We start from the raw sequence: 13,482 nt of genomic DNA, 5'->3' as shown, positions 1-13,482 counted from the left end.
AAATGACCCACACCCACTCCCCCCTGCTCTCCCAATATCACTCCCTTCTCCCATCTTGCCTTCTCCAGGTCCTCCAGCTTTGCGAATCTGCCCCCTATAAACAAATCACCAAATCGCTCAATCGCTGCCTCCCGCCACCACTGAAACCTCGCATCCAGTCCCCCCTGGCGCAAATCTATGGTTGTGACAGATCAGTGCCCACACTGTGGCATCCTTCAATCCCAAATGTTACCTCAACTGCCCCCTTAAGGCCGACATCACTACTGGGCTCAAGGAGTACCTGGCCGGCGAGAATGGAAGAGGCGCTGTCACAGCAGCCTAAGCTCGTTCCCCACCACGAAGCCGCCTCCATCCACCCCCACACCGACCGCTCCTCCACTACCCATTTCCTGACCATGGCAATGTTCGCCACCCAGTAATAGTTCATCATGTTCGGCAACGCCAGCCCCCTCCTCCTCGCCCCCACTCCAGAAAACACCTCCTGACCCTGCGGGGCTTTCCCGTCCACACAAACCCAGAGATCAGCACATTGACGTTTTTAAAAAACGCCTTCGAGATTAAGATTGGGAGTTTCTAAAACACGAACAGAAAGCTTGACAGCACCGTCATTTTTACTGTCTGCACCCGTCCCTCCAGTGACAATGGCAGCACATCCCATTTCTTAAAGCCTTCATCTGCTCCCCCAACCGAGTCAAGTTCAGCTTGTACAGCTGTGCCCAGTACAAATGGTGGCCTGATCTCTAAGGAGCCAGCCAGCGAGTTCAGCTCCCCAGCAATGAAAATAATTTAAAATGTGGGCTTCACCGGGGAGAAACTTCCCAGGGCCCTAAAATGTGACTAAGTGTGGTTAGATAGCGGTGGGGAACTCGCCTACAGAGCCGGGATGAAACTCCCAGCAAAACCCGCCACAATTGACGATAAGCACCACCCAAAGCTGCAGACAGGCTGTCCGGCCTATCGGATTTTCTCCAGGTGGAGAAAATCAAATTTGCCATTTGGGAGTCGGAAGAAGGCTTCCACAAAACTTGGGAACCATTCACCCAGTTGTTTGCAGCCAACAGCCAGTAAGCCAAAGGGAGCTGAAAGCCTCGACACAACAACGAATGTCAACGAAAGTGGGGAGGAAAACAGACAAAGAAACATGGAGCCCAACCAGGCTCAGCAAATAACAAAATACACAGCGTCACGCCAACCAAACAGGAACAAGATATCGGAGCTGAAGAGGGAAGAGAGCAGGCCAGACAACTAGAAGGGGAGGGGTCAAGAAGAAAAGGGAGAGAGGAAGGTTGGGGACCTGGATGGAAATAAGCAGCTACTGGAGAACGCAAACAAGAAGCCCCAACTGATGTAAATAACAAAAGACAACTGATTGTGTGTGTGTATATATATTTTCTTTTTTCTTTTTCTTTTCTGTTGTTTTCAATGTATGCTCACGATTGCCTTTGTTTTGTATAACATAAAAATCCTTGCTAAAAACACAAAAAAAAACAATTGACACTTATAAACGTTTCCATTAGATCGAGCCCCTTATGTTCTTATGTTCGAAGAAAGAACTATTCAGTCTAATTCCACCTACCAGGTCTGTAGCCTGTAATTAACAGCACCTCAAGCACAAATTTGGTGTTCTTGATTACTAAGGGGATCAGAGGTTATGGGGAGAAGACAGGAGAATGGAGATGAGGAACATATCAGCCATGATTGAATGGCGGAGCAGACATGATGGGCCAAATGTCCTAATTCTGCTCCTATATCTTATGGTCTTATGGGAGAGATGTTGACATACCATTCAATGGCACTTGAAAAGGTTTATTGGCAAAATCGCCTTTTTTGTGCTATTCAATGGTCCACCGGGATCTGCACTGCAACTGAGAGGGGCAGGACTTAATCTCTCTAACAGGTCACGTACCTCGGAGATCGGAGTGCCATTTTTAATGGGCACTCTGATCCCAATTAGCTGTTGCAGCTCTCCCCCACCATCCAGATTGCAGGCAGGGGGTGTTCCTCCCCTCATTGCTGACAAGCCCTCCCCCTCAGAATCCCCCTTCAGCCCCCACCAAAGCCTCCATTTGGCTTTCCCCCTCAGTCCCCCCCCCCCCCCCAGAGCCACCCCTTCATTCCGCCCTTTAGGCCCCGCCCCTTGGCAGTGCCAACCTGGCACCTTGCAGTCTGATGGTTGGTAAGGGTGTAGGTACCCTCCCAACAATTTCTGCCAGGATGCCAAGGGGGGTCCTTCATCAGAAGTGGGGATCAGTGGGGCTTGCGCTGGGCTAGAGGGGCTCAGGCCGGCGTCTTCCTTGGGATGGGGCTCCTTTGGCTGCTCCCTCCATCGACAGCCGTTAAACCCATTAACCAGTCACTGAATGTGTAAAATGTAAAGTATTTTAGTGACCTATACATTGTGTGGTGACAAATCTGCTTTTGATGTTAATGGTTTCAATAATGGACTGTTAGAGGTTATAGAATGACTTAATCACTACTTAGTTCATGAGGTTAAGGAGTTTGTCAATTTCCTCAAACTAGTTAACTTATTGTCAATGAAAGCTCGTTTCTGTTGATGGGGATGTCTGCATTATTACCACTGCAGCTAAGTTAATTGTTTGACAAATGCCAGAAACAATCAAATGTCAAAAATGAGTTGTCAATAATTGCCTCAAGCTGTGCTGTGTTTTTTTATGCTACCTAGCATAATATAAATTATAACTTGAAAATAGGCTGCTGAACAACCTTTTTGGCTTCCTGTTAATAGCGCTTAATGTGATGGTATTTAAAAGGCACTAAGAGCATAGTTTTAGGATGCAAACTATTTTTAAAAATTGTTTGGCTTGGAGATCTTTTGACTCAACAACTAAGGAACACAAGCTTCAGCAACATATGAAAACCAATGCCCTTCCTGAACCCTCCACACATTGGCATCCCTTTGATCCCATTCCTTCTTCTAAACCCAGCCCTTGCCATGTATTCACTGCCCCCTCTGACGTGCCCGTCTCTGGTGCTGAATATTCTGTACTCAGCAAACGTTCATCCTCGTCATTGACCGTCTCAACTTCTCTGCCTATCTCACCCACCCTAACCTGCCTCCCTCTGAACTTGCTGCACTCTGTCCTCTTCAGTCCAACCCTGACCTTGTGATCAAACTTGCTGACAAGGGTGGTGTTGTTATCTGGCATACTGACCTCTACCTTGCTAAGGCTGAGCGCTAACTCTCAGACACTTCCTTCTACCTCCTACTGGAGCAGGACCCCACCACCGAACATCAAGCCATTGTTTCCAGAACGGCCACTGACCTCATCACCTCTGGTGATCGTCTCCCTCACAGTCTCCAGCCTCATAGTCCTCCAACCCCACCCAGCCCGCTCCTACCTCCTTCCCAAAATCCACAAATGAGGCTGCCCCGGCAGATGCATCATTTCAGCCTGTTCCTGCCCCATAAAATTCATTTCTTCCTATCCTGATTCCATCCTCTCTCCCCTTGTCCAGTCTCTTCCCACCTACATTCATGAGTCATCTAATGCCATACGTTCCCCAGCCCTACCGTGGATGTCCAATCCCTCAAAACCTCCACCCCCCACCAGGACAGTCTGAGGGCCCTGCGCTTCTTCCTTGAGCAGAGGCCCGAACAATCCGCATCCACCACCACTCTCCCTCACCTGGCTGAACTTGTTCTGTCACTAAATAATTTCTCCTTTAACTTGTCTCACTTCCTGTAAATAGAATATGTGGCTATGAGTACCTGCATGAGCCCCAGTTATGCCTGTATTTTTGTGAGTTATGTGGAACACTTCTTATTCCAGCTGCACTCAGACCTGCTCCTGTAACTTTTTTTCTGTTACATCGATGACTGCCACTTCATGCTCTCACCTAGACCTGGAAAGACTTAACAATTTCTAGGCCCACTCTCTGTTGTGACACTTTGATGCCTAAACCACTGCTTCAGGAACAACCAGCAGGCTTCTCCTGGAAGTCCTAAATGAAAGTGTATATTAGCGAAGAAAAACTGGCACTTTTCTGTTGGGCCTTATTGAGTGACAGTGAATAGTGCCTGTGGCAAATCTATGTCCAAATGTGCCATAGAACATACAGTGCAGAAGGAGGCCATTCGGCCCATCGAGTCTGCACCGACCCACTTAAGCCCTCACTTCCACTCTATCCCCATAACCCAATAACCCCTCCTAACCTTTTTGGTCACTAAGGGCAATTTATCATGGCCAATCCACCTAACCTGCACGTCTTTTGACTGTGGGAGAAAACCGGTGCTCCCGGAGGAAACCCACGCACACACGGGGGGAACGTGCAGACTCCACACAGACAGTGACCCAGCGGGGAATCGAACCTGGGACCCTAGCGCTGTGAAGCCACATTCTATTCCCGAGCGGGAGCCCTCCAGTGTGTGGGTGCCTCCCACCCACCGTCACCGGAAGTCCCAAGTAGTAAGATTTTAACAGCGTTTTTGTTTTTCATGCACAGAATACAAAGAATTGGAAATTTATAATACTTAGCAACACGTTCTACAAGTGTACATGGATTAGCTGGTGACTGGTCATTAAAGGGTTATGAATGTGTGCCTACTATTCACTTGACATTCAAACTATCATTTTGCTGCTTATTCGCATTTTAATTTGGACAGACCCTTATATTAAATATTTTAGTGTGAATTGTAGTATGCCATCGATCAGAAATCTAAAAATGGTGAATAGTTATTACTGGAAATATTTTATTCAGCTGTATGTTGATAAATGTGTGCTTAAAGAAATTTCCTGGGAATAATAATTTTGCAGGCCAACAGAATCAAATATTTCATAGACAGCAATGCTTTAAAAACATTTTAAATCTTACAGTTATAGAACTCATAATATCACCCTGCGGCATTTTTTTGGCTCTCTAATCACTCAAAATGCTTACTAGCCGAATTGTGGGTTCCCACAAGGCAATGAAAAACAAGTTCCAGGAGATAGAAACATAGAATCCCTACAGTGCAGAAGGAGGCAATTCGGCCCATCCCTGGTTCGATTCCTGGCTTGGGTCACTGTCTGTGCGGAGTCTGCACATTCTCCCCGTGTCTGCCTGGGTTTCCTCCGGGTGCTCCAGTTTCCTCCCACAGTCAAAGATGTGCAAGTTAGGTGGATTGGCCATGCTAAAATTCCCTTAGTGTCCAAAAGGATTAGGTGGGGTTACTGGGTTACGGGGATAGGTTGGAGGTGTGGGCTTAAGTGGGGTTTTCTTTGCAAGGGCCAGTGCAGACCCGATGGGCCAAATGGCCTTCTGCACTGTAAATTTTATGATTCTATGATGCACCTACCCTCTGAAAGGGCACCCTACCTAGACCCACTCCCCCACTCTATCGCCACAACCCCACCTAACAGCACATCCCTGGGTACTTCGAGGCAACTTATCATGGTCAATCCTACCCTGAACATCTATGGAATGTGGGAGGAAACCAGAGCACCCATAGGAAATCCACGCAGACACAGGGAGAAAATACAAACTCCACACAGTCACCCAAGGCTAGAATTGAACCCAGGTCCCTGGTGCTGAGAGACAGCAGTGCTAACCACTGAGCCACCGTGCTGCCCCTGTGATTATCACTGTGATAATGTAGTACAAACCTCAGCCCAGCCTAACTTTTGAATGCAGGATATTAGTCATCTCAGGAAATTCATGTAGTTTCTTTTTGAAATGTTACAGCCTACCTGCGCTCCCCTCGGTCTGGCTTGTTCTAGGCATTATCTCTTCCACCACTGTTATAATTTCACTACTTTGACACTTTAAGGCAGTAGTACACTTGTATGTGTGCAGTTGAAACCATATTTTGTGTGATATGGTGTCTTGCCATCACAATTGAAACAATGTGGAAGAATTTATTTGAAGCTTAGTGTTTACATTTGTTCTGTGGTTCATTGCTGAAAGAAGTAGCAATTGGATTTAAAATGGTCCCATGAATTCAGCAGTATATCTCAGCCAAGGGAAATTTCCAGGTGGAAAATGGTTGCATCAGTGAGAGCAAAATGCAGATCACATAACAGAATGCCATCAACTCTCTTAATAGCACCAGAAGAAAAACTTTAAATTATTTTGATACATAAATACTCCGTGATTTACTGATATTTAAAACTGCCTCAGATCATAATACGGTGAAATAAATTAAGACCTGTCACAGATCTTTGTGATATAAGTAAATGCATGATCGAATGGATGACAACTGTATTATAAAAAATGTCAGTTAAGTATTGGAGTAATTCAGTACCTTGCACGCATCACCATATTGTACAATATCTAGTCAGCCAAGCTTTGCAAGTATAGATTTTTTTCTGTTGTTTTGGTCCTTTATTTAAATTAACTTTATAGCCATGTAGAAATGGTAATGAGACTCTGTTACAGTGGTTGGTCAACTAAATTGGTGTTCATTAAGTAGAATGTTTTACTGTGTTTGAATAAAGAATTATGGATATCCAGGAGTAATTACAAAGCCAAAATCCCTGATCTTATATTTTCATGACCAGAAGCTTTAAACTTGAATGATTTCCGACTGTCTTGTCAAACTCCTGTGTTATTCCATTGTTACTCTGCTTTGTTTGCTGGCTCGAGCTAGGTTGCCAAAAGTCTCATCCCAGTGGGGCATGATGACTTCAGTATTGTGATATAATTACTCCCAGTTTATGAAGTGACAATCAAGAATTAATTAATAAAAATTAAGCAGTAGTCCTTGTTGCGAAGGACTTCATTAAATTTTACACACTTGACAAACTGCAAGTGAAAAATCTCTACTCTTTGCCCTTTTCTGTTTAAGGACGCTGCATAAATTTAATTCAGTGAAACCTCTTTTCACTCTTCTGCACCCATTTCAGGCAACGTGGGCAAAATTTGGAAAAAGCAAAGGAATGAATAAATGTCACACAAGCAGCAGACCATAAACATCTAACTGTGCGATGTTTTAAAACATGAGATACTGGGATGGAAAATCCTTAGAATTTTTGCACATTTCCACTGTAACAGGAGTAGTGACTCGGATAGACCAGGTCCTGATCTTGCATAAGAAATTCTATGGTAGGGCGGCACGGTGGCAGAGTGGTTAGCACTGCAGCCTCACGGCGCCGAGGACCCAGGTTCGATCCCGGCCCCGGGTCAGCGTCCGTGTGGAGTTTGCACATTTTCCCCGTGTCTGTGTGGGTCTCACCCCCACAACCCAAAGATGTGCAGGGTATGTGGATTGGTGACGCTAAATTGCCCCTTAATTGGAATGAAAAAGAATTGGGTATTTTAAATTGGAAACAAATTAATTCTATGGCGCCTTGAAAGTGAGACCCTCAGTCAACCATTATAAAGCTGCTGATCTGGGAGGGTGCGTGGCTAGGGTGACCCATCAAAGAGAGTTCCAACTTCTTTGGCATTGGTGGTCCCAGTGAAATGTATCAGGGTGGCCATCGGCTTTACTGTTTTGTGAAGTTTGGCGGAAGGGATGGGCAGGCTGGCCTGGTTGCCAGGACAACCAAAGCAAAGCTGTGAATCTTGGAATATATACTTAAATAATACTGCCACCCCTTCCCCACCTTACAAAGTGGGCCAAGGGAGCAATGTTTGATCTTTTTCAGAAAGGAGTCTTCACAAAGCTCAACACTCATCACTACCACTGGCTGTCACTGTGTCACCCCTGTACGCTGCCTTAATGGGCACGTGCCCCAGTGATTAGTCTGGAAATCAAGTCACTGCTTGCTAACTGCACAATGTTTAGTAAGATTAGTGGTGGCAATAGGATATGCATCCCAGTACTGTGTCATGCTTACATACCCAGGATGTTTTGTGGGTAAATACTGCAGAAGCCTTCACTAATGCACAATAAAATCCACAATAAATGGTAAAACTCTTGCGAGTACAGATCTGCATGTCCACCGATCACTGAAATTGGCCAAGCATATGGATAAGGTGGTTAAGGAGGCATACGGCATGCTGGCCTTCATCGGTAGGGGCTTTGAATATAAAAATTGGCAAGCCATGTTGCAGCTGCACAAGACCTTAGTTAGGCCTCATTTGGAATATTGTGTACAATTCTGGTTACCACACTACCGGAAAGATGTGGCTGCTTTGGAGAGGATACAGAAGCGGTTTACTAGGATGTTGCCTGGTATGGAGGGTATTAGCTATGAGGAGAGGTTAGATAAACTGGGCCTGTTCCCACTGGAATGAGGAATGACGGAGGTTGAGAGTCGTCCTGATAGAGGTCTACAAGATTATGACTGGCATGGACAGAGTGGATAGCCAGATGCTCTTTCCTAGGGTAGGAGAATCAAGTACAAGGGGACATAGGTTTAAAATGTGTGGGGTAAAGTTTAGAACAGATGTGCGAGCAAGCTTTTTACACAGAAGATGGTAAATATATGGTATGCGCTGCCTGGGGAGGTGGTGGGAGTAGGTACGATAGCGGCATTTAAGGGACATCTAGACAAATATATGAATAGGGTGGGAATGGAAGGATATGGACTCCGTAAGTGCAGATGGTGTTAGTTTAGGCAGGTACCATGATCGGCGCAGGCTTGGAGGGCTGAAAGGCCTGTAACTGTGCATATTGTTCTTTGTTCTTTGTTCTAATACTGAAGGCTGCAAGTTTTCTGTGACATTGTCATGGTGACAAACAAATTACAGTCAGTTGCTGTAGCAATCAAGTTTAGTTGCCTAACTTAGGGTAGCCTACTTAAATTATAACTTATGTTTCACAAAGCTTCAGTAGATGGTAAAAATTTGCAGAAGTTTAAGGGGAAATAAATCCTTGTCTCTAATGAAGAACAAAATCTGAAAGTTGTGCGCTTTTACATCACGCTTTGGCCTATGTCTAATGTTTTCCTTTTATTTTAGTATTTGATATGTAAAAGAAAACTGGAGAGCAAGAAAGAAGCTTTGTTGATTCTCTCCAAGGAGCTTGATACATGTCAACAAGAACGGGACCAGTACAAACTAATGGCTAATCAACTACGGGAGCGCCATCAATCACTGAAGAAAAAGTACAGAGAACTAATAGTAAGTGCCTATTTTATCTATGAGCCTGCATCCCAGTTGCATTGACACAAAATTATGTCATTAAAAAAAATTGTTTGGAAAACACCATTTGTAATTTTGTGTTAGGGTGAATTTAAACAACTTTAGCATCACTAGACTTAATTTCCAAGTCATTGATGTGTTGTAGATAAGGGTTTAGACTGGGAATGGTACATCCAAGAGCAATGGAAGTAAAATCCATTGTAGCTGGAGGTTGCACACTCAAATAATTATGAAGGGATTGATAATAGAGATTGGCCAAACTGGCACAGGGTTGCTCATCAGCTGTGTGGATCTATTTGGTCTTTTACCTTTCTGCTCACCGTATGCAAAGCTTTAAAAAAACATATTTGCATTCATGTTGCTGCTGTCTGCAATTTCTTATCTTTTTTAAGATAAATTTAGAGTATCCAATTATTTTTTTCAATTAAGGGGCAATTTTAGCATGGCCAATCCACTTATCCTGCACATCTTTTGGTTCTGGGGGTGAGACCCACGCAGACACGGGGAGAATATGCAAACTCCACACAGTGACTCAGGGCCAGCATCAAACCGGGGTCATCAGGGCCATAAGGAGCAATGCTAACCACTACGCCACTGTGCTGTCCTTTTTCTTATATATTATTGTCTAAAATCTCACCTCTCTTATACCAATTTTAATTATTCTCGTTAGACATTTGTACGGTTCAGAATCTGGGGCAGGATTCTCCGGCCCCCGGCGGGTCGGAGAATCGCCGGGGCTGGCGTGAATCCCGCCCCCGCCGTGTCCCGAATTCTCCGCCACCAGTGATTCGCCAGGGCGGAAATTGCGCCGCGACGGTCGGCGGGCCCACCCCCGCCGATTCCCCGGCCCGCGGTGGGCCGAAGTCCCGCCGCTGTCAACCCTCTCCCGCCGGCGTGGATTAAACCACCTACCTTACCAGCGGGAGCAGGCGGCGCGGGCGGGCTCCGGGGTCCTGGGGGGGGGGGGGGGTGCGGGGCGATCTGGCCCCGGGGAGGTGCCCCCACGGTGGCCTGGCCCGCGATCAGGGCCCACCAATCCACGGGCGGGCCTGTGACGTGGGGGCACTCTTTTTCTTCCGCCTTTGCCATGGTCTTCACCATGGCGGAGGCGGAAGAGACCCCTTCCCATGCACATACGCGGGGATGATGTCAGCAGCCGCTGACGCTCCTGCGCATGTGTGGACTTACGCAGGCCGGCAAAGTCCTTTCGGCCCTGTCTGGCGTGGCGCCAAAGGCCTTCCACTCCGGCCGGTGGAGTGGAAACCACTCCGGCGCGGGCCTAGCCCCTCAAGGTGAGGGCTTGGCCCCTAAAGGTGCGGAGTTCCGCACCTTTGGGGCGGCCCAACGACGGAGTGGTTCCCGCCACTCCATCCCGCCGGGAGCCCCCGCCCCGCTGGGTAGGGGAGAATCCCGCCCCAGTTTTTTGTTTGGCTCTACCTTTAAAAATATTTTTGAACGTTTATTAGATTTTTAACTGAAGTCTGTGGTTGTGGTTCAATTGTGTTTCTTTCTCCCAGAGGGAGATAGCTGCTTCCAAGGCTTGTTCTAAATAGAAAGCACAATCTAAAAAGTTAGTTCTACTTCTGTTCTTTTCTGCTCCCCACTTAATCTTCCTAAGTGCTCTTTTCATAACTGGAAAATTTACTCCCGGAGTCTTCGAAACCTATGTTATTACTTTTGGCCTTGACTTTAATTACAGTGTCAAATCTTATTGTATCAAATAATCAATGGAACCATGTGTTCACCCAGTTCTCGTTTACTGTTCAGTTGTGATAGGCTGCTGAATACTAAATGCAATGTCGCATCTGTTCTTGTATTTTGCTGGCTTGTGGTAAGAGACAGATTGTTGCCATAAAGTTGTTGGTACTTTTACCTTCTCTCCTTGTTGTCCCTAGTTCTTTTCCACTTCTGTTCGACTTGAACTGGCAGTTGACAGGAGTTCCTCATTAGAATTTGTCACGTGTAGCAATATTAATTTCTACCCCCATTGCTACATTTGCCCTTCCACAGTTCTAGTTTTCCTTTGATATATATTACATCTCCCTTATTGATAACGTGACTTCTCTTCTCAGTTATTAAGCACTGTGCTTTTGTTCTTGTTTATCTTCTGCAAAGTGGTGTTTCTGTGATTCAGTGAAACCTATCAGTTAACCTCATCAATATCACTGTGACCTGGCTGTATAAATCTACTGTCAAACAAGTTGAAAGCTGGAATATATTTCAACGGTTAATTCTTTATTTTCCCAACTATTTCCATAAACCCTCAAAAAAAAGTTGGAGAGGAGAAATCACTGGTATATGGTTCCCTGTGTTAAAATTAGAATGGGACTCAGTTTATGGTGTGAGAATGATTCATCTACAAGTAATTTGGGGTTCAAATGGTGTGGTGAGAATAGAAATGTTTTCTTCAGTAGAATTAGAAGATCTTGATTCTGGGATATTGATGCATTCCGTATGATGTGTGCAAAGGAATCATAAGAACTCCGATCATGCTGCACACTGCCATGCAAATATAAGCCCTGCTCATGTCATGGAGAGCTGCTTGTTCTCTTCAAGCTGAGTATACACTATATGGGGGGATTTTCCGTGCGTCCTCGCTCCGCTTTTCTCGGTGGGGAAGGCGGACCGTCATTGGCTCGCAGTGGGATCTTCTGGTCCCGCTACTGTCAATGGGATTTCCAATTGAATCCATATCCTGCCACTGGGAAACCTGCGGCAGGGGTTCGCCGTTGCCAGGACCGGAAGATCCCGCTGACGAGAACAGTCGGAAAATCCCCACCCCCAATACATTTACAAAATTGAACATAATCAGAATGTAGGTAAGCTACACAATTTATAATCTGACAATTAATACAGTTGGAATGTATTTGATATTAGAAAAAAAATTGCTTAAATTGGAAGTAAACTAGCTGTTCTGTATCTTACTGTTTCAAGTTTGCAATAATCTTTAATTTCTCATTGTGTCGAGGAATAATATCTTCTGCATTGCTTTACTTTATGACAGATAGTTTCCATTGATGTTGCTCATGGAGAAAAAATACCTCTTTCTTGAGTTGTCTTCCTCATTCTTTCCTGTTTTCTACTTATTTCTGTATCACCTTCTGCCTTCCATAATTGTGCTCCAGATTGTAGTGACACAACCTGGGCCAATTACTGACTGCCCTATTAATCTACTCTCGACCTTGAGCGAAGAGATGGAACGTGTTGTCGACAGCACTGCAACTGGCACTTACTCAGCAATAACCTGCTCACTGATGCTCAGTTTAGGTTCCACTAGGCCTACTCAGCTCCAGACCTCATTGCAACCTTAGTGCAAACATGGATAAAAGAACTGAACTCAAGAGGTGAGGTGAGATTTACTGCCCTTGACAGTCTTTGACTGAGTGTAGATTCAAGGAACCATAGCAAAATTGAAGTAAATGGGAATTGGTTGGGGTATCCTCTCCAATGGTTTGCAGTCATAATTTGTGCAAAGGAAGATGGTTCTGGCTTTTCGAGGCCAAACTTCTCAGCACAAGACATTGCTGCAGGAGTTCCACAAGGCAGTGTCCAGGGCCCAACCATCTTCAGTTGCCTCATCACTGGCCTTCCGTCCATTATAAGGTCAGAAGTGGGTTGACTGAGGATTGCTCAGTGTTCTGTACAATTCGCAACTCCTTAGATACTGAAGCAATCCGTGTTCATATGCAACTAGATGTGGACAACATTCAGGCTTAGGCTGATAAGTGATGAGTAAAATTCACGCCACACAAGTGCCAGGCAATTAACATCCCCAACAAGAGAGAATCCAACCATTTCTCATTAATATTCAACAGCATCACCATAATTTGTCCCCTGTCATCAGCATCCTGGGAGTTACCACTGAAGTGGACTAGCCAAATAAATAATGTGGTTACAACAGCAGGCCAGAGGCTGAAAATTCTGTGCTCATCATTCATCTCCAGACTCCACAAATCCTGTTCAACGTCTACAAGGCTCAAATCAGGTGTGATGAAGTACTCCCCACTTGCCCGGATGAGTCCAGCTCCAATAACATTCAAGAAACTCACCACCAGGACAAAGCAGGCCACTTAACTCGCACTCCATCCACTACTTTAAACATTCATTCCCTCCAATTGCTGACGCACAATGGTAGGAGTGTGCATCCACTGCAGCAACTTGCCAAGGCTCCTTCAACAGCACCTTCTAAACCTGTCATTGAAATGGATAAGCGCAGCATATACATGGGACCACCACTACCTGCAAGTTCCCTTCCTAGCCATATACTGACTTGGAACTGTATTGCCGTTCCTTCATTCTCATTGGGTCAAAATCCTGCATCTCCTCTCCTGACAGTACTGTAGTTGTACCTACATCACACAGACTGCAGTGGTTCAAAAGACAGCTCACACTAGTTTCTCAGGGGCGATTACGGTTGAGCAACAAATGTTGGCCTAGCCAGTGATACCCACATCC

The 13,482-nt window shown here is 45.5% G+C and overlaps 1 protein-coding gene across 4 annotated transcripts in view; it reads left to right on the top strand.

The window, feature by feature from the left end:
- The window catches only part of ccdc149a (coiled-coil domain containing 149a), a 173,729-nt gene that overhangs the window by 17,473 nt on the left and 142,774 nt on the right, over window positions 1-13,482 (top strand). For all 4 annotated transcript variants that reach the window (XM_072496504.1, XM_072496503.1, XM_072496502.1 and 1 more), the window contains exon 2: window positions 8,845-9,006. In XM_072496504.1, coding sequence (XP_072352605.1) covers window positions 8,845-9,006 — 162 coding nt within the window. The remainder of the gene's footprint in view (window positions 1-8,844; window positions 9,007-13,482) is intronic.

This window comes from Scyliorhinus torazame, chromosome 3 (assembly GCF_047496885.1).
Source record: "Scyliorhinus torazame isolate Kashiwa2021f chromosome 3, sScyTor2.1, whole genome shotgun sequence".
NCBI classification, from domain to species: domain Eukaryota; kingdom Metazoa; phylum Chordata; class Chondrichthyes; order Carcharhiniformes; family Scyliorhinidae; genus Scyliorhinus; species Scyliorhinus torazame.
The sequence above is the reverse complement of the archived record's forward strand: the minus strand, read 5'-3'. Positions and strand labels throughout refer to the sequence as shown.